We start from the raw sequence: 26,754 nt of genomic DNA, 5'->3' as shown, positions 1-26,754 counted from the left end.
GAAGAGAGGAGTCTCTCTTGCACCACAGACTTCACCCAGGAAACAGTAGAAACTTTTCGTGTTTCTGTGTCACGTGTGGCACTGCCCGGAGAACATTTTGCTATCGTGATGTCTTTTTTCTATGTCCAGTGTTCTCACCACTGCACATGGACTAGAGCTGCTTCTAGGGTTTTTCCCTTTAAGGATGCTTTGTCTAGTTCTAAAAAAGAGCACAGTCCCTCTCCTTTCGGGACACCTGTCTCCCCCAAATTTCACCCCTTGGGGCTGAGGGGTCTCTTGAACAGAGATCATCTTCCTCTTCTTCTTCTTCGAAGACGGAGGGCACCACCACCACCCTCTTCACCTGTCATCTCTGTTCACACACCTTCACATCACCGCACTCTCCTGGCTCTGAGCCATTGCCTCCCCCTAGAATGCAGTCTCTGTGTCACAGGAACTCAAGGGTTCTGTCATAGCTATCTAAGAAAAGTCCAGCCAAAGGCCACTCCATCATCTCTTCTTACTTAGGATTCTTCTCAACTTCTCTCAATCTCACCAACTCCAGGAGGAATCAGCATTTGCAAGGTTTCCATCATCCCAAGAAGGGTTAAAAGTCCTAGGCTCTGCCGGTTTGGTTCATGAACTCCCACGGCTGGCTGCCCTGCTGGGACACCCCCCCCCTTCTTCTTCACGCCAGCTGCGCTATCACAGGCACAGGCCGCTCTCTCTCTCTCTCCCTCCCTCCAGGGAGGGAAATGGGGGATGGCTGCCCAAAGCCTCGCAGCACAGTGCTTCTTCACTCTTCAGCCCAGGCCTAGCCTACTTCTCTCCGGCCGCATGGCTCCCCTCCCCCGCCCCCGCCCAGCTCAGAGCCGGGCAGGGGGAGGTCTGCTCTCTTTCAAGACCGGAACCTAAAAAGAGTTTCTCTTGGGAGTTCACAGCTTTTAACCCCCTATGTTCTCAGAGGCATATCTATGCCCTCAGTGGACAAAGCAGGTGCTAATATTAAAATCTGAACACCGACTGGCGTGACTACACCATCTCAAAAAAAACTTCATTTCCTCTCAAACCACGACATGCATCTTTCTTTAATGAGCTCTACAGCAACACCTGCCTACAATGTGAACAGGTAAATGATCTCCTTTCACTGGTGCCTGAGCTTAGGGAGGAAGTTGAAAGACTATGAAGTATTAGGGAAAGTGAAATGGAAATAGATTGGTGGAGTTGTGCCCTTCCATCCTTGAGGGAGACCCATCAGGAGTCAAAAGACTCCCCTGCCTCCCACTGTCAAGCAATAGGAGGACACCTGGTAGATGAAGGGGAGTGGAAATGGGTCCCTGTAGTATTGTCCACAAGGGTCCCAGGATGAGGGAAGAGACGAGAAAGTTGACTCCATGTATCAGAAAGCTTGATTTATTATTTTATGATAGATAATATATTAAAACTATACTAAAAGAATAGAAGAAGGGATTTCATCAGAAGGCTAAGCTAAGAATAGAAAAGGAATCAATAACAAAGGCTTGTCTCCCACGGAGACAGTCTGGACAGGTGAACTGTGGTTGGCCGTTAATTCCAAACAACCAGATGAGACCAATCACAGATTCTCCCTGGTGCATTCCACAGCAGCAGATAAGAATTGTTTACAGTTTGTTCCTGAGGCCTCTCAGCTTCTCAGGAGGGAAAAATCCTAAGGAAAGGATTTTTCATAAAACATGTCAGTGACATCTCACCCTTTTTATTTTAAATAAATTAGAAACAAAAGTGTTTGCAATTTCATCTGCTGGGCCTTGCAGAGGAAAGAACAAGCACCTGAGAGGCTTAGTGTTGCCAATCAAAACATCAATCAAATGCTGGTGTGGAACCATCAGGGAGATTCTTCACCTGCAAAACACCAAATTACATCACATCACCAAAACAATCTTAAGATATAAGAAAATGCAAAAACAGTGCAAAGAAAGTTCATTGCTTCAAGTCCAAACAGCTGAGTTTCAGGAAAAAGTCCAAACTGAAGATGTTCCTCTTTGACATCGCTGAAAGTCCCTTTTGGTCCTGAAATAGGCTTACAAAATGTTGGCTTTTCAATGCTTTTTGAGCTGCTAGCTCTTTCAACTCTTTTTATTTAAATTTTTTTTCTTTTTTTTTTTTTGTTTTTTTTTTTTGTCCGAAAGAGCAGCAGCAGAGAGGAGTCACTGAGGCCCTGCGGGGGCCCTGGCCCTCGTGGAAGGAACAGGGACCCCAGACCTGGCCTACAGAACGGTGGTCCAGGTCCTCGTGGAAGGATCAGGGATCCCAGACCTGGCCTACAGAACGGTGGCCCAGGTCCTGACGGGGGAAGCAAAGCCCCCAAACCGAACAGCCGCTGGCCGGGCGGAGGCCCTGGCCCAGGGAACCGAGCCAAACGGCCCAGACCCGGCCTGCGGAGTGGGCTCTGTGGTCTCACAACCCGGCACTCTGCTGTCAATGCCTGGGCAGCACAAGTGACCGAACGCTTCATCCCCTCTGAACCGGTGCAGACCAGCAGCTGGGGAAGAGAAGCTTTCCCAGGGATCATCACCCCAGATCTGGGGATGCTTTGTCCCCAGAGCAATTGAGCGACGCTCACTTTCCACTGTTTCTCCTGCCTCTGCAATGCAAATGCAAAAGGTGTTCCTCCTTTCTGCCCCTTGGTACCACCCCCACCAGGCTGGGGACCAGAAGCAGAAGGCTCAGGAGCCACCTCCCGAACGCCGCTGGGGCGCGCGGGGGGAGTCAGGCATTCCAACCCCCAACGGGAACCTCCGAACCAAACCCGAATCGGCCCGCGAAAAATGCTGAGTTTGAAAGCAGGCAGACGGGCTAAACCCGCAATCAGCTGTCGAGCCACAACCCCCCCACGGAGGGGCAAGCCGGCATCCCCTTGCCCTGCCCCAGCTCCCCCCGCAGGGGCAGCCTCGGGACAGCCCGAAAAGCTCGGGGGGGGAATCCAGGCTGATCGCAGGCGCCGCGGTGGCCGCCGCGAGTAGCGGCGGGGCCACGGGCGGCTCCAATGATGGTTCCGCTTGGTGGTTCTGAACCTCAGCATCCTCCACCGGCATGGCAGACGAAAGCGGGGCCGCCGCGGTCGGAGCCCTCACAGGCTCTGCTGGAGGGTCGAACGCGGGAGGGGCTGGCGCGGGCGGCGCGGGATCGACCCCCGCCGGGCTGGGGACAGCAGCTGCGTCTTCCCTGGGTACCGGAAGCTGCAGCGCAGGCGCAGACAGCAAAGCCGGCGGAGCCGACACGGGAGGCGGTGCTTCTGCCACGGGAACGCCGACAAACTCCGCTGGAGGCGACGGGTCCGGTCCGGCCTGTGGCGGGGCCGCGGGAGGGGCCGCGGGGACTGGCGCCTCCCGCGGGGCGGGCTGGGGTGGGGCCTGTGGCTCCGGCACGGGCGGCAGAGCCAACTTACCTCCCCCCTGAGAGCAGCGAGGGGGGGGGGAAGCGGCTCCGTTGGAGCATGCTCCAAAGGAGCAGAAAAAAACTTTTCTTCTGCTGCGGGCAAAGTTTCGCCCCCCCGCCGCGATTCGGGGGGGCTGGGAACCTGCAGGCCGTGGTTTTTCACAGGTTCCTCTCTTGCCAGCTCCAGCGAGAAGGGAGCCATACCTCGGCAATCCGCAATCCACTGATATGCAGACGCTTTCCGTTTCAAAACTGGGAAGAGAGTTCTGAATGACGGATAAACCCGAGGAAATCCAAGTCCCCGGTAAAAAAGGTCTCGGATAATGAATTCCATGCATTCCCATATGTATGAATCAAGGGCATACAGCACATCAGTGAAAAAGCCATGGTGCTTTGCCCACCTGAAAAACTCATAGAAATGTATCTTTAGCATAGGAACTCTGTCCTCATGACCCCATTTTTGCCAGAGGCCAATAAGTTTCTCCTCCGAGGGAGAGAATGGAACCTCCGCCTCCGTAGGCACCCTTGTCCACATCCGAATCTGCCTTGCAAGAAGGGAAGCATTTTCAGGAAGGGAAGAGTTGACAGTACCTTGTGACAGTGTCCTCCGGGCTTCAGCAGGCTGCTCTGTGCCACGAAGACTTCCGGACATCTTGTCTGGGAGACTTTTCAAAAGGTTCTCTCTGTGGCCAGCCAAATGATGAATTCTTCTTCACTCAGGGTCCAATTGTGGTGATTTCTTCACTCGAGGCACCATCTGTCAGTTCTGTCCTCGGTGTTCACCTTTTGTGGTGGTGCTTCTTTTTTCACTCAGGGTCACCATTTGTAGTATTGTCCACAAGGGTCCCAGGATGAGGGAAGAGACGAGAAAGTTGACTCCATGTATCAGAAAGCTAGGTTTATTATTTTATGATAGAAAATATATTAAAACTATACTAAAAGAATAGAAGAAGGGATTTCATCAGAAGGCTAAGCTAAGAATAGAAAAGGAATCAATAACAAAGGCTTGTCTTCCACGGAGACAGTCTGGACAGGTGAACTGTGGTTGGCCATTAATTACAAACAACCAGATGAGACCAATCACAGATTCTCCCTGGTGCATTCCACAGCAGCAGATAAGAATTGTTTACAGTTTGTTCCTGAGGCCTCTCAGCTTCTCAGGAGGGAAAAATCCTAAGGAAAGGATTTTTCATAAAACATGTCAGTGACAGGTCCCTACTAGGCGAGGTAATAAAAATTCCTCCCGACCCCCATCATCTACCCAGGTGCCACTTCAGACTAGGTATGAGGCCCTGGATCTAGAGGGTCAGCCAGAGGATGTAGAAGAAAATAATCTGCCTGGAGAGCCTCCCAATTATGCTTCATCTGTCAGACAAATCGCCACCTCTACCATTAGAAAGAAAAAAAGGGTAGTTGTACTGGGTGACGCCCTTCTGAGGGGAACAGAGGGCCCTATATGTCAACTGGACCCAACCCATAGGGAGGTCTGCTGCTTTCTTGGGGCCCAGGTATGGGATATTACTGAGAGACTCTCTGGGCTGATTCAGCTGTCTGATTAATATCCACTGCTGATACTCCAGGCTGGCAGTGATGAAATTGAAAAGAGGAGTGTCAGGGCAATAAAAAGGGACTTCAGGGCACTGGGTCAAGTGGTTGATAGGGCAGGAACACAGGTAATGTTCTGCTCAGTCCCTTTAGTGGTGGAGAAAATCACTGAAAGGAATAGGAGAACCCATGTTACTAACAAGTGGCTCAAGAGTTGGTGTCATCAGTGGAATGTTGGGTTTTTTGATCATGGGGCAACATTTTTGGCACCTGGCCAGCTAGAACTGGATGGGCTCCATCTCTCTGTTAAAGATAGAAGGATTTTAGCTTGTGAACTGGCAGAACTTGTTGAGAGGGCTTTGAACTAGGTTTGAAGGGGGAAAGAGATGCAGCTGGGCTCTCTGGAAGCAGGCCCAAGGGCGGTAAGCCTGAGTTAGGGAGTGAAATCAGTAGCCCAGCTGAAGTACATGTATACTAATGCATGCAGCATGGGTAACAAACAAGAAGAGCTGGAGGCCATGGTGCAGCAGCAAAGCTATGATGTCGCCATCGCAGAAACGTGGTGGGACAACTCACATAGCTGGAGCACTGCACTGGATGGCTACAAGCTCTTCAGAAGAGACAGGATAAGAAGAAGAGGTGGAGGGGTGGCCCTTTAGATTAGAGAGGCTTTTGATGCTGTGGGTATTGAAACTAATGACGATGAAGTTGAATACCTATGGGTAAGAATTAAGGGGAAGGCCAATAAGGCTGACATCCTACTGGGAGTCTGTTATAGTCCACCCAACCAGGAAGAAGAGGTGGACAACTTATTCTATAAGCAGCTAGAGAATGCTTCAGGGTCACCAGCCCTTGTTCTTGTGGGTGATTTTAACCTACCAGACATCTGCTGGGAGCTTAATACAGCAGAAAAGAGGCAGTCCAGGAAGTTCTTAGGGTGTGTGGAGGACAACTTTTTGTCTCAGCTGGTGAGTGAGCCCACCAAGGGAGGCACTATGTTAGACCTGTTGTTTGCAAATAGAGATGGGCTGATGGGAGATGTGGTGGTTGGAGGCTGCTTGGAGCATAGAGTGATCATGAAATTATAGAGTTCTTGATATTTGGTGAAATCAGGAGGAACATCAATAAGACTTTTACACTGGACTTCCGGAAGGGCAGACTTTGGCGTATTCAGGAGACTTTTTCAGAGAGTTCCTTGGGAAGTAGCCCTTATAAACAAAGGAATCCAGGAAAGGTGGGCATGCTTCAAAACAGAGATCTTGAGGGCACAGGAAGAGACTGTCCCTGTGTGCCAAAAGATGAGTTGATGAGGCAAATGTCCAGCCTGGATGGGCAATGAGGTTTCAAAGGAACTCAGGAATAAAAAAAAGATGCATCATCTTAGGAAGGAGGGTGAGGTTTCTCTCAAAGTATTTAAGGGGGTTGCTCAGGCATATAGGAAAAAAGTTAGGGAGGCCAAAGTCAGTTTGAACTTAATTTGGCACCTTTTGTAAAGGATAATTTAAAAAGTTTTTACAAATACATTAATGGTAAAAGGAAGGGTAAGACCAACCTTTGTTCTCTATTGGATGCAGGAGGGAACTTAGTAACTGTAGATGAGGAGAAAGCATAAGTGCTTAACGCCTTCTTTGCCTCAGTCTTTAGTGGGAAGATGGCTTTTCCTCAAGACAGCTGTCCTCCTGGGCTGGTAGATGGTGTCAAGGGACAGAATGGTCCTCTTGTTATCCAAGAGGAGGCAGTCAAAGAACTGCTGAGCTGCTTGGATGTTTATAAATCTATGGGCCCAGATGGGATCCATCCCAGGATGATGAGGGAGCTGGCAGATGAGCCTGCAAAACCGCTCTCCATCATTTACCAACAGTCCTGGCTCAATGGTGAGGTTCCAGATGACTGGAAGCTGGCCAATGTGATGCCCACTCACAGAAAAGGTGGGAAGGAGGATCCTGTTAATTATAGGCCAGTCAGCCTGACCTCAGTACCTGGTAAGGTAATGGAGCAGTTTATTTTGAGTGTCATCACACAGCACTTACAGGATGGCCAGGGTATCAGACCCAGCCAGCATGGGTTTAGGAGGGGTAGGTCATGTTTGACCAACCTGGTCTCCTTTTATGACCAGATGACCCACCTGGTGGATGCAGGAAAGGCTGTGGATGTTGTCTATTTAGAGTTCAGCAAGGCCTTTGACACTGTCTCTCACAGTGTACTCCTGGAAAAGCTGGCAGCCAAAGGCTTGGACATGTGCACTCTGCTGGGTTAGGAACTGGCTGGATGGTCAGGCCCAGAGTGCTGGTGAATAGTGCTGCATCCAGCTGGCAGCCAGTCACTAGTGGTGTCCCTCAGGGGTCTGTGCTGGGACCAGTTCTGTTCAATATTTTTATTGATGACATGGATGAAAGGATTGAGTCTTTCATTAGTAAATTTGCAGATGACACTAAGCTGAGAGCATGTGTCAATCTGTTGGAAGGTAGGAGGGCTCTGCAGAAAGACCTGGAATGTTTGGATAGATGGGCAGAGTCTAATAAGATGACATTTAATAAGTTCAAGTGCTGAGTCCTGCATTTTGGCTACAATAACCCCCTGCAACGTTATAGGCTGGGGACGGTGTGGCTGGACAGTGCCCAGGCAGAAAGGGACCTGGGGGTACTGGTCGACAACTGACTGAACATGAGCCAGCAGTGTGCCCTGGTGGCCAAGAAGGCCAACGGCACCCTGGCCTGTATCAGGAATAGTGTGGCCAGCAGGAGCAGGGAGGTCATTCTTCCCCTGTACTTGGCACTGGTGAGGCCGCACCTTGAATACTGTGTCCAGTTCTGGGCCCCTCAGTTTAGGAAGGACGTTGAGACGCTTGAGCACATCCAGAGGAGGGCAAAAAGGCTGGTGAGGGGCTTGGAACGCAAGCCCTATGAGGAACTACTGAGGGAGCTGGGGTTGTTTAGCCTGGAAAAAAGGAGACTCAGAGGTGACCTTATCACTCTACAACTTCCTGAAAGGTGGCTGTAGTCACGTGGGTGTTGGCCTCTTTCTCCAGACAGCAACTGACAGAACAAGAGAACACAGTCTTAAGCTCCACCAAGGGAAATATAGATTGGATATTAGGAAGAAATTTTTTACAGAAAGGGTGATAAAGTACTGGAATGGTCTGCCCAGGGAGGTGGTGGAGTCACCATCCCTGGATGTGTTTAAAAAAAATCTTGATGTGACACTTGGTGCCATGGTCTAGTTGAGGTGTTAGGGCTGGGTTGGACTCGATGATCTTGAAGGTCTCTTCCAACCTAATGATTCTGTGTCTTCTTCCTAATTTTCTGGTCAATGCACACATCCTAGAACAGGGATCCCAGTTGCTTGGCTACCATCTAGTTTCATATCATGGGCCACCATACCCCAGCATCAGAGCACCCAGGTCACCATGGGCTCACCCAACTGGCAGCTGAAATCTTTTCACATATCTTGCAGCTCATCCAGGGATAGGAATCAGGTGATTATCTCTGGCCCTGCCTCTTCCTCCTGTTGTGTGGGTCCTGCTTTGTCTTTAACCCCCACTAAGTGAAATTATTCCATCTTGGATTTTTTTTCTGTATAGGTATGACTGCTACCAGCATGGGTTGTTCCTCTTGTTCAACTGCAGTTCGAGTGGCCACAGTGTCAGTTGCTCTGCTTTCCTCCTCCTCCCCCTGAGGGTGCTGTCTAGTGACGAGCAGTATCCAATAAATAGTAGCCAGGGCCCAGCACACTGCAACAAGTTGCTCCCCTGTGGAGTGGTCACAGCATTGTCCTTGCAAATATTCTGTCACTTTAACAGGGTCCTATATTTGTTCAAGGGTGAATTTCCAAACCATTGGTGCAGAGAATTTCCCTCAAAACTGGCTCATTTTCTCCCACATTCCATGCCACTCATGACTATCCATCTACCCTTATGGCAGATCTCTGAATAACCTCCCTAGATAGCTCTTTCTTGATTCTGAACATGGTGTAGACTGCACTGAGGAGACCTGGCAAACTTAGCAACAAGAAGAGGCTTTCCTTAATATCCAAAGGAAATTGAAAATTCTCAAAAGCTGATGTAACAGGACTGAAGGAGGAAGAAAGGGTAAAAAGCTGGGGAAAATCATCCTTCCCTGTTTCCCCCACAGACTAGGTATGATTATTAATGAATTTCCAGAGGTAGTACCCAAGGCCATGGCAGGAGAGCAGCACTTAAGACACATCCCTAATGGCCCTCATTGCCCTTGATGTTAAAATGTCATAAACTGATATCACACAGTACAGCAAAAAAGCAATCCTGATCCCTATCCCTGCTCTAAGAAGGAGCACTGTGATGGGCACATAGTGCATATACTGAAACACATACAGGGTTAGGTACCACAACCATGTGAACAGACCAAGCAACATTGTGCCCAGTGGCTCCATACATAATACAACAAATTCTTACATCAAAATTGCTTCCCAACGATTCTGGGCAAGTCTATTATCTCAACCCTTTATGCCTCACACTGGGTGTCAATTAAAGGCTGTTGTGGTTATGGAGCAGCACTCCTTAATTTAGAGTGTGTCCCTTCCCCCCCCCCCCCCCCCCCCCCCCCCCCCGACAGTTGAAAACATTTCATTAAGCATTTCATTAAGATACTTTTCTTGTACTCATGAATGCACAGTCTAAAATACTTGGTAGAGAGATACAGTAATACTTTGTACACTAAGCCAGTGAATGAAAATTGGTATTGGTTGAAGTTGTTCCTATTTGTTCAGCCAGATAGGTCAGTGTTTTGGCTTAGGACATGGTATTAATCTAGAGAGCTACAGTGTTGACAACAAAAGCAGTGTATTGTTCATAAGGTTACAAAGCAAAAAACAGACTGCATTTAAAATTAACCTCTACGTTTCACCCAACAATTTAAAAAACTCCTACCTTTATGATTTGAATATAAAGGATTATTTTATAAAACAATTAACTTAAATACTTACATTCCATCTATTAACAGTGCTAACATACCAAAAATCTCTAGCTGTGAACTATGCCACACCCTCCTCTGCAAGGCTACCTCTCTACACACACCATTTGGTATTTGCTGATTCACGGGTACAACTGAGTCATTTTTGCAATCCTTTGGAAGCTACATGTCTTTGCATGTTTCCATTCCTTCAAGATGCAGATCTGGAGACAATGAAGTTGGATGTGCCTGTCTTTGAATGCCTCATTACTGACTATTCCAAAGAAGAGAGATTTTTGAAGGCAGAATTTTTCACCAATCAGACATTACTTAAATACATTAGCTCTGCTATGCACTTTTGCAATTTAATTCATTTAATACCCACTTCCTCGCACAATCAGCACTGTACCGAAGTTATTAATTTTCATTCCTCCTGCTCTTAGAAGAAACAACCCTCTTTCCACTTCAACCAATAAAAATCAAACCAACTACACATCCCTTGATTCCACATCAAATCCATTATCAACACATTTCCTATCTCTTCTACAGGAGAAGATTGTTGTACCTAAAACTCTGCAGTATTCTTTTTCCACAGTTCTTTTCATCAAGTCCTCTATGCTGAATGCCTTCTCTTACCAAAAAGCCTCTAAGGTGGCTTGTACTTTCTCCTATTGGCTACCAAAAACAGAATGCAAGCCTGACAACCAGATCTACCCCAAAAAACCAACAGAAGTACACATCAAATCCTTCCCTGAGAGCCATACAGATGAAATCTTGTGCTCTCCTGCTGCCAAGGCACATCCTGCAGAGCCCAGCATACTCCCACTCTCAAAAGGCTGACATGAGTCAATCTGGAAAAACAGGTCTCCATAGCCAGAGCACACAAGCCTGCTACACAGGAAATTACCATAGAAGTCATCTGTGTAAATTCTTTTAAGTTGTTCTGAGACCAAGACATAACAAGGCACAAGAGAGATGAATGTACCTAAATTAAAGGTAGATGAAATGCTTATGGAATCAAAGGATAACCAACAAATGCTTCAAAAGAAGTGTTTAAAGAAATAAATGGGAGAGTTCGATTTCAGGATATGAAATCATTGGTGCCAGTCCTGCACCAATACTACCATCTCACCTCTCCCACGGCTACGTTTCCCACGGTCTGAAGGCCTGTCTCCTTGACTGTTGTCCACTCCATTCTCTTCAGCTCTGACTGTGGAGAGAGGACAGCTTAAGAGACTCACACATGAAACAGTATAGCCATCTGCTTAACCTAAACCTCAAAAAAAGGGCAAGATTTTCAAGTGGGCTGGTTAACAGATATCAGTCAGCCCTGTTCTTCTGCAGCCTAGCTACAAGCAAGTTATGTTTACTTTGCACTAGACCATTAGGAAGCAAAATATCTAAGAGGAAAATGCCCTTCAGCAGACATTTCTGTTGGGTTGGGGTTTTGGGTGAGGGGAGAAAGGCAGTGTTTTGCAGCCTACACTATTAATTATGGCCTCACCTCTTTAACAAGGTAGGAAAAAAAGCTGCCTCATACTATGCTTCCTCAATAACAGGCTGTGTGGCAACAGTGAAAGAATAAGGAGCAACCATGAACACCAACTCTTGTCTGCACATACCATATACCTGTACAGCCAGGGAAACTTAAAACAACTCTCCTTTGTATTTAAATCAGAAGGATAACAACCAGATGAAGGTGAGGCATTAGAAAAGCACACTGCACCTTAACTATTTCACGGAAAACTCCTAAGGAAGTATTCCAAAAGATGGCTGGCTCTTTGAAGGAAGGGAAAAAAAAAAAAAAAAAAGACTGACCACTTAAAACACTGTTGAGATTTTGTACTGCACAACTTTTCCTAATGGCAGCAACAAAACCAATAATGCTTGCAGTGGAAGGAGATATCAAGACTTGGTAACAACTTGAAACAAATCTTAAATTCCAGTTTCCAAAAAGAAACAAGCAGCATCTGGCTCTGTCAAAAATTTTGCCCTTTACTTTCATTTTGATGAATCTGAATTCAATTTTTCTAAGCATAGCTGCAAGTTTTATTACCATTTTTTTCTAACTTTGACATTATTTTACAAAGATTCACAATGTCTTCACTGGCACAATATTTGAAGATATTACAATAATTAAAAGAATTTACTTATATTGTATTTTTTTCCTGCTTTAAAGTCAAAAGCTAAACATATTTTTTCATTGGTGTTTCTCTGCTCATCTATCAGTGTGTATGGCCCTTACAAGCAATTTATATAGCTTTGATACTGCTGATAAAACTTAAATAGAAAAAAGCAATGCGCATCCAATGGTGATCTAATGTGATGCTACCTAACTTGGAAACATCAGTTTGCTTTTGTACCATGTATTTTTGCACCTGTATAAGCTGTAGAAAAAATTTAAACATTTCAATCCACAAAGAACTTTCTGTGTTGTAGAAACTCACATTTGGTTGGCTTATGAGTAACATATGCTAGAGAGTAATAATGATCCTAGTCTTGTCATTCCCCTTCATAAAAAGATGAGAACACCTTCAGGTTCTCCAACTTATAAAAGGAAATGTAATCAAAACTGGATAATTTTTTCATTAAAAGAAAAAAAAGTGTATAGCAGCATACTTGCTTCTCAAGCAGTTTTACAGAGAGTCAATTCTAAAACTTAAAAAAGAACAGCAATTCGTACAAGATCAATTAATCAAAAAAGGACAGAAATTTAAATTTAGTGTCTCTGAATAAACACAGACCATCTCAAAACCAAGTCACAGACAGATCGAGCATACCTGTTGCATAGACAATCCCTTCAGTGTTGAGCTATAGCTCGGACAAATTGTACTCCATTAAGCATTTGCTCTTAACTCAACCAATTTCAGCTGCAAAAAAAGCATCTGAATCTTTAAAAATGAACCCAAATACATACACTCTCGGCCACGGCTGCCTCCTCTTCCCCATCTGTTGGAACTTCCCCATCCACGGCTCATTTCTCTGTCCCCTCGTTTCTCTCTGTTCTCTTTGTTTTCCAAACCTTCTTTTCCAAGGTTTTTCTTCTTTCCCCCTACAGTCTCCCAAGAAGTCTATTTGGACAGAATAGAATTAGATACAAAAGTCAAAAAGGAAGAGACAGCTCTCAATGTATGCTTCTACTTCACATCCCTCCAGTTCATGGGAAAAAAACCAACCATACATACATATTACACTGATACAAATGGAAACATAAGTTGTATTTTTTGAAAGAAATTAAAAAGAAACACGTTTTAAAAGTTGGATTTTCTTATGAAATGTGAGAATCCCAAATATTTCTGGCTATAATGGACTTTTACTAGTTCAAGGAAGCCTAGATATCACCACAACACAGAAAATCTGCAAAGCAAGCAACAGTTTCCCTCTCAACTACCTCCATAAATCTAGCAAGGGAGCATGTACAGAGCTATTCTTTTCTCCAAAGGAAATGAAAAAATGTTTATAAGTATCATTGAACAACAGACAGTAAGTACATGGCATGGGGGAACTGCTATCCAGATGTACTAGAATTCAAGCACCAAGAGACAGAATGGCAAAACAATAACTTAGGAAAACTGGAGCTTTGGCTTTAATATTAAATTCGACCTTTAAAATAAATTCAGGGATCATATCAGCTCTATAGAAATTGAAAATAAAACAACTAAAACACTCATCAAGAATAGCATAGCAACTCATATTATGCAATTGCACAGTTAGTCTATTGAGCTGTTAGCTGCAAAAGAAAGAAGAAAGGTATTATGTGCAAGCCATTAAGACGGCAGATAGGTTTATGTATTTGCCCCCATCTCTAGGAGCTTTTTGTCTAGGTAAGGTATTTGAGAGGTAAAATTGCACATGCAAATGAGATGGCATAAACCATAAAGCACTACAAAAAGCCATGACCTCTGACAGGCACCTGCATTCAACAAAAAAGGTTGGCTATCAATAGTTTCAGGTTCTGTCCAATCTCTTTTCAATTCAAACAGCAACTCAGCAGCCCTCGCAAGGTAGGCAATAATCAGATAGTCCAAGATGCCTAGAATTGAGGAAACTAATTCTATTGAGAAAGCAGCTAACAAAGCAGTTTACAAGTATAAACTCAATGTTTCAGTATCTCCTTTGAGACAATAAGTACTACAAGAATAGTTTTGTGGGTTTTTTTACATGATATAGGTGAGAAAGAAGGCTGAAATCACTTTTCAATTTCATCCCCAGTATAGAAGATGATATTTCCATAAACCAACTTAAGTGAAGCACAGACAGCACAGATGACAAGTACAAAACTATGTGTTTGAGCAACACCACATTATTTGTGAGGCAGAAAACTGTTTCCCCCAGTAACTATCACATGGCTTCATCTGCCATAGCCTGTGTAACTGTATTATGTACTAAAATACTCCTAAAACTTTAGTTATTTCACAAGAGAAAAAACCCCAACCTGTACTGATAACTCAAGAACCAAATCTATAAATTTCAGAACGCACGACTATTTTACTGATGGGCATGATGCCAAAAATCTTGAACCATAGCAAGAAATACCCAAAACTGGGTGAGTCTGCAAAGCTGAAGAGGAAGAAGCCTCTCCTTAGTAAGGTTTTTCATGACTTAGGAAGGATCAGTAAAAGGATGACTCTAAAAGCATCGGATCCATGCTTTCCCACAGTATAATTTTGAGGAAACCTCAAAAAGTTGGGCATGTCCTTTCAGATGCAGTATGATGCTACCTCTGGACATGGGAATCCATCACAAACTATTGAATCTGTCTCCTTTTGCAATCAATTAGCTCCCTTACATTTTAGCTGAGGATGCCTGAGGCAACCCAAATGACAGCTGTGGGCCTGACCTTCAAAAATATGTAACAGAAACTGCCTTGCTGGCCTGGTCTTAGATGGAAAGAAGAATAATCCGAAAGGTCCCCTTTGTTCTATCTTAAAAGGCTTAGGAAGTAACACATGGTCAGACATAAAATGGATCTTATGACTGTAGGAAATTAAATTAATAGAAGTCTTGGGCATAGAAGTATGCCTTTCTCAACTCTCATCCACAAGCCTCTGTCTGTCCAAAGACAGACTGACACAACTGTTGCAAGTGAAGTCTTCATAAAGACTAACAGTCATGGAGCATAAAGCCTTAAATATTACAGCATTTTAAAAAAAGACAAAACTGGCAGAGTACTAAAGAAATTATAAATGGACATTCTAACTATCACTCCTTCTTTTAATTCCTCAATTTGGATAGACATGTCTTCTTCCAAATGAGGTAAAAAAACCTTCCAGTGCATCAAAGCAGTGAAACTAAAAAAAAAAAGAGATTTGGGAATCTGCATTCAGAACTAGTACCACCTCTGCGTCCAACCTTACATCAAATTCACAGGTAAAGTGTTCTGGAGTATAACAGCCTTCAAGTTGGAGGCCCACAAATTTGCATTAAGTTCATTTACACTCTACTGAGAACCCCTTCTAATTAATACTCCTTCCTTCTTGAGTCCTTCAAATTGTCTGTATTTGTTTGAATTGCATTTTGTCTAAAAAGTGCAGTGAGTTCAGAGGGACTTGTCAAAATAACAGTATATGGATATGCTGCTTCTAAATGATAAATGAGTTCAGAAAGTTTCTTCCATGCCATGATCACTTATAAAAAATTTGCTAAAGTAAGGAAGCATTTAAAATTCTCTATCAGTAAGAAAACTATTTTCAACTAGAAAATGGCAAATATGAGAAGTACAAAAGAACACAAAACCAGCATATTACCAACACAGATTTAATCATGAGATGCTCTCTTCTATTCCCACCTTGACAGTTTGTTCAGTATTATCTATTTCTGTGTTTTAGATTACCTCAATTCTGATAGATGAAAAGGGGATAGGAAAGAAAGTCCTCTCAGTCAGAACAGTATGTGTTCTAGATTTAGGGTGTGTGGGGGTGGGTTTCCTCATTAACAATAAGACAGACCACACATCCTGACAAATCACAGGAAATACGGAATGTTCAGCATTAAGAAAGGAAGTCCAGGTTTCTTTCCCAATTTAGATGAGATGGAATCTAGCCTACTGTCTTGGACAAACTGTAAGAAGTCCCTCCAGCAAAAGCTTGAGCTGCAGCAAGACATTTTCCTGGTATCTCTTGGGATAGAAAATTGCTGTGTAACACTCTAAACAATATTATTTGTTGTTATATACACATTGTTTAGTCTCCTCTTTCTGGTTTTCAATGAAGTTATGCAAATGAACAACAGTGAAAGGATACTTGTATCCTCTTTTGCCATTCGTAGTGCTGTCAATGCAACTTTCAGATGTGGAAACCTCCTCCAAATTTAATACTGACAATGCAAACCTACATAAGCTGCACAACTTAAAATATCTGCCTGCACTATTAGGTTTATAAAGATTATCCTTTGAGGCAAACAGACTCGGGTCTCATGGTTGGGAGGTGCTAGTGATGCTTTAAGTTTTAGCTTTCATATTTTTCAGATTCTGTACTGCCTTAGTGTGTGACTCTGAACTTCATATAAAGTGTTAGTAAGTTCTCCTCACAGTTTAGTTAGACAAAACAATCCTTTTCCAGCCTGAGAACCAAGGACACTGTTGCAGCTTCGGGCCCAAAAAAGTATAAACAACAGCAAATTGAGGAGAGCAATCTGGGAGGATGTAACTTCATAACCTGAGGCTGCAATTGGACAATTAACGCCAATGTGTAAATGGACCAAAACTTATAAAAGTGTGAAAACTCATGACCGGTTGTCCATCTTGCATCGAGCCACGGCCAGGCTCTTGTACTGCCCAAGGTGTATCCTTTTAAGGCCTTTTAATAAATACTTACTTTATTCCTTTAACACTGTCTAGCCTCTGTTCTAGGTAGCCTCTCTAGGCATCACTACAAACATTGGAGCAAAAAAACAGGCCTGTGTCTGACAGAGCAATGATTTCTGCTGCAGAGTTAAAATTATTGTATGTAAATGAAAACCAAAAGATTCTGCAAGAAACCAGCTGAACACCTACAACATTTTCAAGGTTCAGCCTAGTCTAAGGTATGCATGCAGCAGAAAAGCCATCCTGGTCTCCATTTCCTCCAAAAGAATTTGGAGGCATGGAAATTGAAAGCTTCCAAAATGTGACTTTCCCAATCACTTCTAAGAAGTGGAAACAAAAAAACAGCTTAATAGGAAAGTAAAACCTTACCGTGTCTGAACTTCCTTCCAGCAATATGTTAATTGCTCTGTTCATGTCCCCATTACAATCATGTAGTGCCACTATGCACTCATCCTGGTTTTTCCCCGTCACTTCCATAAGCTGGCAGTAAGAGTCAGACATGTTAAAATATTCAAATTATCTTTGTAAAAATAAGAGTTAGTATCACCACAGATTCAAAAAAACCACGCATAAGCTACTGTGTCAGAGCAAACTAAAATCCTAAATAAAGGTAAACACAAATTAAATGATAATCAAGAAAGCACTCTCTCACTTTTTTTTCCCCTTTAACTTTATACTTGGAGATTTCCCATGCAGAGCTTAATTCTTGTCCTTCCCACCAGCACAGCTACAGGCATTATTGATGAGGGTACTATGGCTTCAGGAAGTACAAAACTTCACTTCTGGCACATCACCAAAGCAAGTTTATAACAACTAAAAGCACTTAATGCTTCAGAGGAGGTTTTACAAAGGAAAAGTCAATAAATCTGCATACATAGCTCTAGGAGGTCAAATTATTTTTTAAAATAATACCTCAATTTACCTTTAGGCTATGATTCTATGATTTTTACTTTTCCTGAAAAGCAACCAATATATTGGCAAACTCAGTTTACACAGGTGACATTTTCCCCATGTGTGTGTACACATGAACAACCTGAATGCATTCTTTATTCTGACAATTATTCAATTGTGACCATACTAAAGAGATATAGTCTGGAAGAGATCAGCACAGATGAGTTTTAGCTTAAAGGCCAAAGGAAAATACACCAGTGTAACCATACAGTCACAGTTATATTACCACACAATTTCTTCAAAACAGACTTTACAGAGCAATAAGAGCACCTTTTTCTAGTTAAATTTCTATCATTGTGAAAAAGGTTTCATCTAATCAGAAACACGCTCTACCTCCAAAATACAAGTCATCATTGTTACAGGGCATAAAAACTCTGTATCATAAGAAACATACTTGCTTCACTTTATCTTCAAAATCTGTGTCATTCTTATCATAGATCATCTGAGCAAGGCGAATCTGTTCTGCTGTTGCCTGAAAAACAAACATCAAATAAAGTACACAAAATTTAACTATATATTTTAAGTATCTCCTAGTTATCACAATCACAGAATACAGAGTTGGAAGGGACCCACAAGGATCATTAAAGTCCAAGTCCTGGCCCTGCACAGGACACCCCAACAATCCCACCCTGTGCCTCAGAGCATTGTCCAAACCCTCCTGCAACAAGCACAGTGGTGCTACAGGGAAGAGATTAACATCTCTATGCCCATTTTATAGCTAAAAAGTTAGCTAGAACAGAAGCAATTCCAACATATTCTAATGTGTTTGAACCACAGTTAAAGCTCACCACATAGACAAGACAACCATATAATAGAATTTACTACAGAAGCTTACACGTGATATTTCTTTTATTTAGTATCTACCACTCCAGAGATAGTTTTATCATAACAAACTGACAATGGTATTTCTAAATTTACCACATCTCTGATGATCCCTGCTCATATCACCTTCTGCACCTCTCCCAATTAAAGCCACAGGGGCCACTTATAGCCGGATAGCTGGGTTCCTGCAGGGTCCATGTGCCCCAAGGCAGGCAGGCAAGGTCGGGCCAGATAGCTCAGCCTTTTGGCGGCTGAGTGTCCAGATACCCAAACCTGCTATCAGCTGCCGCTACCTTAGCAAGCTTAAGTGATTATCAGCTCTTAGTGATTTTCAGCTCTTTTACAGTTTTCAGCTCTTAGCTTGCTAAAGGCGCTTTGGCTACCAGTGGCTTCCAGGCAAGCAGACAGCAAGAGAGAGAGAAGGCAGCCCCGGTGGTTCCACAGCGATGATTTATTGGGAGGTCCATGAAGGGTTCCGGTAACAGCTCTTCTAACCAGAATGGGCTAAAGTAGCCCCTTATACAGGGATAGAAGGGATCAGAAATTGTCCAATAGCAGGGGTTAGGGAAAAGTAACCTATGGGGTCACAGAGAGATAAGCTAGGGTCTGGAAGACAGAAGAAAGGGGCTTCTGGCTTAGTCACAATGACTTGGCATTTTCTTATCTTTAGGCCTCTGTTCTCCACGGGGCCCTTGCAAGCCCCGTGTCTGCTACACCCAATAACCACCTGACTGTAGTTTTATGAGCACGAGACTGAGTCATGCCTCAAGATTCTGCTCATGAACAGCTGAACTTCCTTTTTTATAACTGAATACTAGTCTCTGAAAATTGCTAAAAAATCTTGCTTTTGACAAAATATTTGGTGCTTTTGTAACATTTCTGGACAACAATTTCATGCTGGAAACTTCTCCAAAAACTGAAAGACTAAAATGGATGGATGCAGTAAAGAGCCATAAACCCAAATAGGCTATGGCTACCCTAAAGAGAAAACTACTCAAAAACATTAACGGCACATCATACAGGCTGCTCTTCATAGTGCGGCATCTGCAGCCTACTTAACTGTATTCCTATGAAAATACCAAAGATAACTGTATGCTACATGAACATGGACCTCATTTGATTTCTGCCCAAACAGAAGAAGCTACTATCTCATATGCTAGAGAAGGCTGATACTGAAGAGAGCCAGGACCTAAAATGCAAGTTGATGTACTGCAGAAGACTTCATTTAGAAGGGGACCACATCATCCCCCAAAATTCTTGACAGAAAGGATTCATCCTAGGCAGTCTCACTTCACAGGATACCCACATGAAATTCTGTACCTCATGAGTTCAGACTTAATCAGTCTCAAACTGCTTCACTTTTGAAGTTTACCACAAATGCAAGCTTTAGAGAAGATCACCAAGTGTAAATCCTGAGTCTAAAAAATTATTCCACCATAAAACACCAGCTGCTTATTGGCTGAGAAGTTACTGCAGCTGTCCCAGTTCCTTGAGGGAAGTAATATTTGCTTTGCTCAGAGTCAATGTTCCAAGACAATCAGCATTTGTAACTGTCCTAGGTGACCTAGATGACCCAAAAAACCTCATGTATTTCATATCTTCTCCATGCCAACCTGCCCAAGATTATTAGTCTCTTTAAGACCTGACAACCCAGGAAGTGGAACTTGGGTGTTTTACCCCAGTTCAGGGAAAGGAGGGGGGCTGAGTCCTTTTAAAAACAGAGAATGCACACCAATGAGTCCTCTTGTTCTCTCTGGGCTCCCAAAGGGGTTGCCTTGGGCAGGTCTCCCAGTCACAACCCACAAAGCTACTTCAGAGCAGATTTTGAAACACCTTTGCTACTGCTGCCTGCTGTTTCATGAGGAGGGGTCGGGATCCTTTCTTCATGAGTTTTTCAGCTGCTACTCCAGTTCCAGCCACCTGCCATTCGCCAAGGAGGAGTCAGACCCATTCTCCACAAGTTTTCCAGCTGTTGCTCCAGTTCCAGCCATGCCAAGGAAGGAAGTTTGTTCCAGTGTTTCAGCAGCATTGAGGCCTTTTGGACAAAAACAGGGTTTTTTCCAAGGTTTTGCTTTGTCCCTGTCCCCTTTCAGTTGTTGTTTGAGGGAGAAAGGAGTTGTGGAACAGCAGACTCAGTTGCTGTGTGGATTTTCCTTTGTTTTCTCTCTGCCAGTGGTCCAGAGAAGGGGGCTTATCTGCCATCTTGTCTTTGTCCTCTAGGCCACGTGGGCTGCTACGGCTGCCATCATCTTGGGAGGAGGGGGCTTCTCCACCATCTTGTTTTCTTTGTTCCCAGGGGGACAAGGTGACTCAGCACCTTTGTATCTAGTGGTTATTGCTGTTTTTTTCTTTTTAGTAAACTGTTATTTTTTCACTTATATCTTCTCACATCCATTTCTCCTTATTGGTGAAAGAGGAGTGATTAAAACTATGAGAAGGTAACTCATTGTGGAGTCTCCACCCCATATAATTGCCTTAAACTAAGACAGTAACAGAGTTAAATACTCTGCACTACTTCACATTTTCAAAGTGTCACGCTGACAGGCTGACAGCTTCATATGCCAATCAGTAACACAAGAGGAGAGCCTGCTCTGGAATTCCCTGTGCCAGCTCTGGTGCCGCCCTCCACAAAAGCTTCCCGCATCAGTGCGGTGCTCTGTGTAAAGGAGCTTACTCTTTGTATCTATTGAGAGCTCAGCAGAGAGCAAAAATAAAAGGTCTGCTGGTTTCAGAAATTAAGTCCTGATGATCTATCTTCTTGCTCTGACTTCAGCCTCCTCATGCCCACAGCAACTTTTTAGCTAGTGAAGAGATTTCCTTTAAAGATATCCAGAATATAAACATTCAATGTAATTTCTATAAAGACATGATGGGATATTTGACCAGAAACAGGAAACCATTGAGATTCATTTCTTCTGTAAACCAACCTTTTTCAAGTCCATGTTAGAAGACAAAAATATACAAACTTTATAATACTATCAAATTAGCAACAATATCTTTCTTTAGTTTTCCTGTGTAAGGAGAAAGCTTAGAAGCACAAGCAGGTGCAATATCACTAACATTTATGCCCATGGATTGCACACAGATAGAATTGAACATTCAGAAGAAAAAAAAAAAACTCAACAAAACCCCACAAGATGTGTTTACTACACAAACACCAAATTAGTGTCACAAAATGTCTTGCTTTTTTTCCCCCTGTGAGTGTTTCTTCTTCATCTTTAAGGCACCATTGTTATAAATGTCATTGTAGTAGCCTATAAAACAGTATAAGTAAGTTTTAATTGCAACTAAGAAAATGGTAGCATCTTAAGACAGCTAGAACTTCACTCAACCTTACAAGATACATATCTTTGCAGCATAACAGAGTGAAGGAAATTTTTAGCAACTTTGAACTAGCAGAAAACAGAAGTACGCAAAATACAACGTGACAGTAATAGGCCCGGACCTTAAAATAAAATAGTATATTTATTACCCAGAAACAATGAAAAAGAACTGTGATGTAATTTCTTAAATAACTTAAATGTGACTATGACAATGAAATCTCCATTTGAGAAAGTAACATAATTCTACATTCAAAAAATGAAGCAGTGGTAATTGAATAGTATCGTCCCACATGTTTCTGTTGATCTGTAAAGCATAAGGAGGGAGGTTCATCTGATTTTAACAATAAAAATATACAGTGCACTAAAACATATCTGCTGTATATTAAATAATCATCTTTTCCACTGAAATGACCAAACCAATCTCTATTATGCAAGAGGTAGAATAAGAGGGGAAAAATGCAGAAAAAGGTCTAAGACTTATGTGATTCATTGATTTGAAGCATTAAGTTGCAAATATACCCTAGTGATAGTCGGTGCAACCTCCCACTGAGAGCATGTCCCATCAGAGCAGCTGCTTGAGGCCAGATAGAGATCCCAGAACCTCTCTAATCCATGACAGTGTTTGTGGTAAACAATTTTTTCCCATTTAACAGCTGGAATTTCCAGTGTTCCAACTCGTGCCATTGTCTCTGAGGCTGGCTTCACCTTTTTTATAGCCTTTCATGAGGTATCTAAATAGAAGACAACCTGGCCTTGCCTTCTTAGGGATGAACAAATCCAGTTCCCTCAGCCACCACTCATTCATCCTGTGCTCCAGCCTCTCAACCATCTTCACACCTCCTTACTGGGCTTGCTCCCATTTGCCAATGTCTGCCTTGCAATAGGGAACCCAGAACTGGGCAGAGTACTCCACTGTCTGGCAAACATCAAAAAAGGGGAAGCCATCACTTCTGTCAACCTGGTCATTATACTCCTGCACACTTACTTGTTATAAAGCAAAACCAAATTAAATTTCATTTGCTGAAAGTCACTTTCTAAACCCACACATAAGCATGAATCACCACTATGCAAAGCACTGTAACACAAGGAGATAAGGGCTTGAGATCACATAATTAATATTGTACAGAGCAGAACAGCCTCTCCATGTTAAAGATCAGTCTAGAAAATAAGACAATTCCCCAGGGGAGCACCTCTACACTGAGAACTGAGGCAATTCTTGAACTGAATCAAATTTTGAAAAGTACCTGACAAAAGAATAATGAGTTGCCAGGAACAGAGACATTTTGCACTTTAACACAGGCAAGCACACAACTTGAATATTCTGCTGCTGAGAACCAAGACAATGGAGTAAGAGCTTAATTTCCATCTTGCAGATACTCAAAATATCTTTAGTCTGCTAGTGGACAACCATCTTCATTTCACTTTGTGAAGGCACTGCACAAGAAGTTTAGGATTTTGTGACTTCTAAATATGCTGAACCATGCTGTAGAGCACAACATGGATCTAACAAAGCTTTTCCCACCCACCCAAATTCCTCTAGTGACCAGAAATTTTCTAGCATCATGAGGCTGGCATATGAAAGAGCTGAGCTCTGAAGACACTAAGGTAACAGGACAGAAATCCTGACAGGAATAGGCATAGAATTCCTCACTCATGGGAAATGTTGCTGAAGAACACAAAGCTCCTTCAGAGACAAGAATACAGGGACAACTTAATGTTGTGCTGGATAACTAAGCAATTAAAGCAAGATATCAAAGAAACAGACTTTTCCAAATAAGACCATAGTCCCCCCCATATTTTCCCAGCTTTTACTGACTTAGGGAAGAAACAAATCATTGCATGCTCACTTTCAACTCAAAGAAGATTATATAGTAGCACGTACCTGTACTACTTGTTTCTGTGGTTGTGTTGGCTGAGAGGCTGAAATTTGCATTTTGTCTCTAGTACCCCGGGTACGTTCAGTGACCACCGAAGTCATCATATACAGTATATACAAAACAATGTATGTACAAAATAGAAAATCTGAAAGGAAAAAAAGAGTTAAGGCAGGATACTGATTCCATACCCTGATAATATACAATTGTAGTAGATTGAACTCTTCCTGCCTTTACCACAAGCTCTATACAGAGACTCCTGAGAAAGCAGCTTCAATACACTATTTCTGGATTTATTGCAATCTTTACAGTAAAGGGGTAAATGAAGTGGATAAAAAGCATTTTTGTTAGCTGACTTGGATCTGTCTAGATCTCTACTTCCAGACAACATCTGGATCTCACAGCTTTTCCCAGTTATTTAACATATAGACTTTTCTATCTGCTACTCTGCTGAAATTCCAGCTCCAGCTGGATCACTCCTTAGATTTCTTTAATATCCGGTGTCTTGTCTTGATGCCTAGAATTTAACTACTCATACCCACTCAGAATGCAAACAGAAGTCACATTCACAACACAGGCCATTCCTTTCTTCCTTATCATTAAACTGCTTTCCTGCACACATACATGAAGTCATAGACAATGCCCACTCTACTTCCCACTCTCTCATTCTCTCTTATAGAAAAATTATGATCCTTACCTTTAAATACAGCCTTTGTAGCCAATATTTTTATGTTCTCCCTCACACTTAAAGAAATTATTTACAAAACTACCTATTACCCTGCTTTAAACATACATTGGTTGTATGGCAACAAAAGAAAACAAAACTCAAACTACTCACACCCACCAGTGCTATCCCATTTGTGGTAGTCAGCTTTCATTCTAATTCATTCTCTTTCATTACAATTACTTTGAAACAAGTAATTTATTATTCCCCCTGTGTTTTTACAGCATCTGACACAAGGTTAATTAACAAGTATGGCTTATAGTTACTATGATAAGAGGAAACAGATCTCGTGACTGGTCAGGTCAGAGTTGATTGCCTGGTTTCTGTCCCATGACACTGGGAAGTAAAACCTGCAAATTTAGGGAACTAAAGACAACCTACAAGTGGTGTACCTGGGCAGGAGGAGATGTGCAAACAAGCAGCAAAGTGCTTTTACTGCAGCCCAGAATTATGAACGTGCCTCAATGTGGTATTTACATTCTCTGAACAGAGAGAGACATAATTCTCTCTCCCAGGATTTTTCCTGGGGAAGGTAGTGAGAAGCTCAGAGAAGAGAAAACAATTCTTATGTCTACTTGCTGCGTCTGTTGCTTGGCACATATGGAATGTGTTATGGAGATTGTTTACAAGAGTGATTTGTTAATTGGATTCTGCTGATAGTTGTTTAGATTGATTAGCCAATTGGGTCAAAGCTGTGTCATGAGTGTCTCAGTCACAGGTTTTTCTTTAGTATCTTTTTAGTATAGTTTTAATACAGTATTTGTGTAATATAGCTTAATAAAGCATTTGTTCAGCCTTCTGAATCATGGAGTCAGAGCACATTATCCCCTACGATGGGGACACCCTAAATCGATACCTCAGCACACAACTTGTCAGGGCAGCAGCTTTGATGCAAGCTTCTCACTGGCATTCGCAAGGAATGGGTACTCAACAAATAAAGTATCAATCAACTCATCACAATTTGAGCATTCCACAATAAGCAATGAAAAAAATAAAACCAAGCACCCTTAATAGAGAACGTGACAGCACTAGCCTCTCTGAAAGACAAGCTAATAACTTCACCTATGATAGTCTGGAGTTAGCCCACTGTGATTTAAGATCTGTTAACTCCACTGGGTCTCAATTTGTTGTTTAATCCAGGTTTGTTTTTCAGGATGAAAGGGTACTTTAAGGAAAAAGACATGCACACAAATATTTGAAACTCCTGGTGGGATGAAGCAGCACAGGAAGATCAGCTTGCTGTGAAAACAGCCCAAACAACCTGAATATAACAAGATCTTTAGAGAATGTCCTCATCTTGCTGACTGCAACTCATGAGCAGCACAATTTGGCAACAGGTCTGAAGCAGAAAACCAGTGATGGTAAGAGCCTCTTCCTGGTAGCAGTATGAACTTGCACTTGCTTCAGACAACTGTGGAAACACACCCCCAGTTTGACAGTCTCCATCAAGCCAACATGGGCATGTTATAATCCATTTCAGATGTAATACAGTAATCTTAAAGCACAATTGGCAGTAGACACAACAACCAGCCCAACCCCAGCACAAGAAGCAGCTGAAGGGCCCTGCTCCACCACCATCACTGCACTGACCAGGGCAACATTACACCTCCCTGGCATGGACATACCTTCACCATACCTACTTTAAAGTACCAAAGCAACAGGAAAGAGGAGGGCAGTTAGCAACTGCCTTTGAATTACCATAGTAACTATAATTTTGAGCATTAAGTGGGATATTACTAATAAGATAGGGATATAGCAGGATGCTCTGTCTGGAGTGGGGGTAAAACAACTTGAACAATACCCTATTTGCAAAGCTACCACTGGTGAATGGAGAAGGGGGGGTCATGCAGCTTTTGGTGTTGAAGAAATGCTAAAGCCAGCCTGACTCAACAGCCCCAAAGTTAAACATCCTGATAGTGAGGTAAAAATATAGCGGACCTGGTAAAGTATCCGAGATAAAGGAACTAACAAGTGATAGTAGTAATAACTTATCTAAAGTTGCTGAGCTGACACAGCTGGCCCAGAAACACGACTGACGGTCAAACACTAGCATAAAAGACCAGTCCCGCTTTTTAATGGTAGGGTCTTCTAACATTATCCTTTCTTGGAGTACATGTGGAGATTCCTTCCTTGAGTGGGGATGCCCCCCAAGGTTATTCCTTGAGACTGAGCAACAGATTTGCCCACAGTCATTGGTATGGGTAATATCAATCTCTACTTAATAATTGTTTTTTCTAGCTTTAATATAATTGCTTTAAAGATAGTGCACTATACTAGTTAGAGTGTGGCGGTGCATCCCCTCACCACCCTCGGGCCACATTATGATCTGAGTAATGCTCATTAGGCCTCAGCCTTGACAGCAGCATCTAGGCTGAGCTCCTCTTGAGCT

At 42.9% G+C, this 26,754-nt stretch overlaps 1 protein-coding gene across 9 annotated transcripts in view; it reads right to left on the bottom strand.

Moving 5' to 3' along the window:
* Nucleotides 1-26,754, bottom strand: part of LOC132341495 (ubiquitin-associated protein 2-like) — a 183,354-nt gene that overhangs the window by 148,329 nt on the left and 8,271 nt on the right. For 5 of the 9 annotated variants that reach the window (XM_059873076.1, XM_059873081.1, XM_059873079.1 and 2 more), the window contains exons 2-5: nt 18,017-18,094; nt 17,041-17,151; nt 12,784-12,937; nt 10,999-11,076 (exon numbers count right to left, since the gene is read on the bottom strand). In XM_059873076.1, the coding sequence (XP_059729059.1) occupies nt 10,999-11,076; nt 12,784-12,937; nt 17,041-17,151; nt 18,017-18,094 (421 nt within the window). Of the gene's footprint in view, nt 1-3,987; nt 4,290-10,998; nt 11,077-12,783; nt 12,938-17,040; nt 17,152-18,016; nt 18,095-23,649; nt 23,790-26,754 lie in introns of those variants that run through there. The other 4 variants (XM_059873084.1, XM_059873082.1, XM_059873085.1 and 1 more) reach the window with 2 other exon arrangements.

Source organism: Haemorhous mexicanus, chromosome W (assembly GCF_027477595.1).
Source record: "Haemorhous mexicanus isolate bHaeMex1 chromosome W, bHaeMex1.pri, whole genome shotgun sequence".
Classification (NCBI taxonomy): Eukaryota; Metazoa; Chordata; class Aves; order Passeriformes; family Fringillidae; genus Haemorhous; species Haemorhous mexicanus.
Note: the sequence above shows the minus strand (reverse complement) of the source record. Positions and strands in the feature narration are given on the sequence as shown.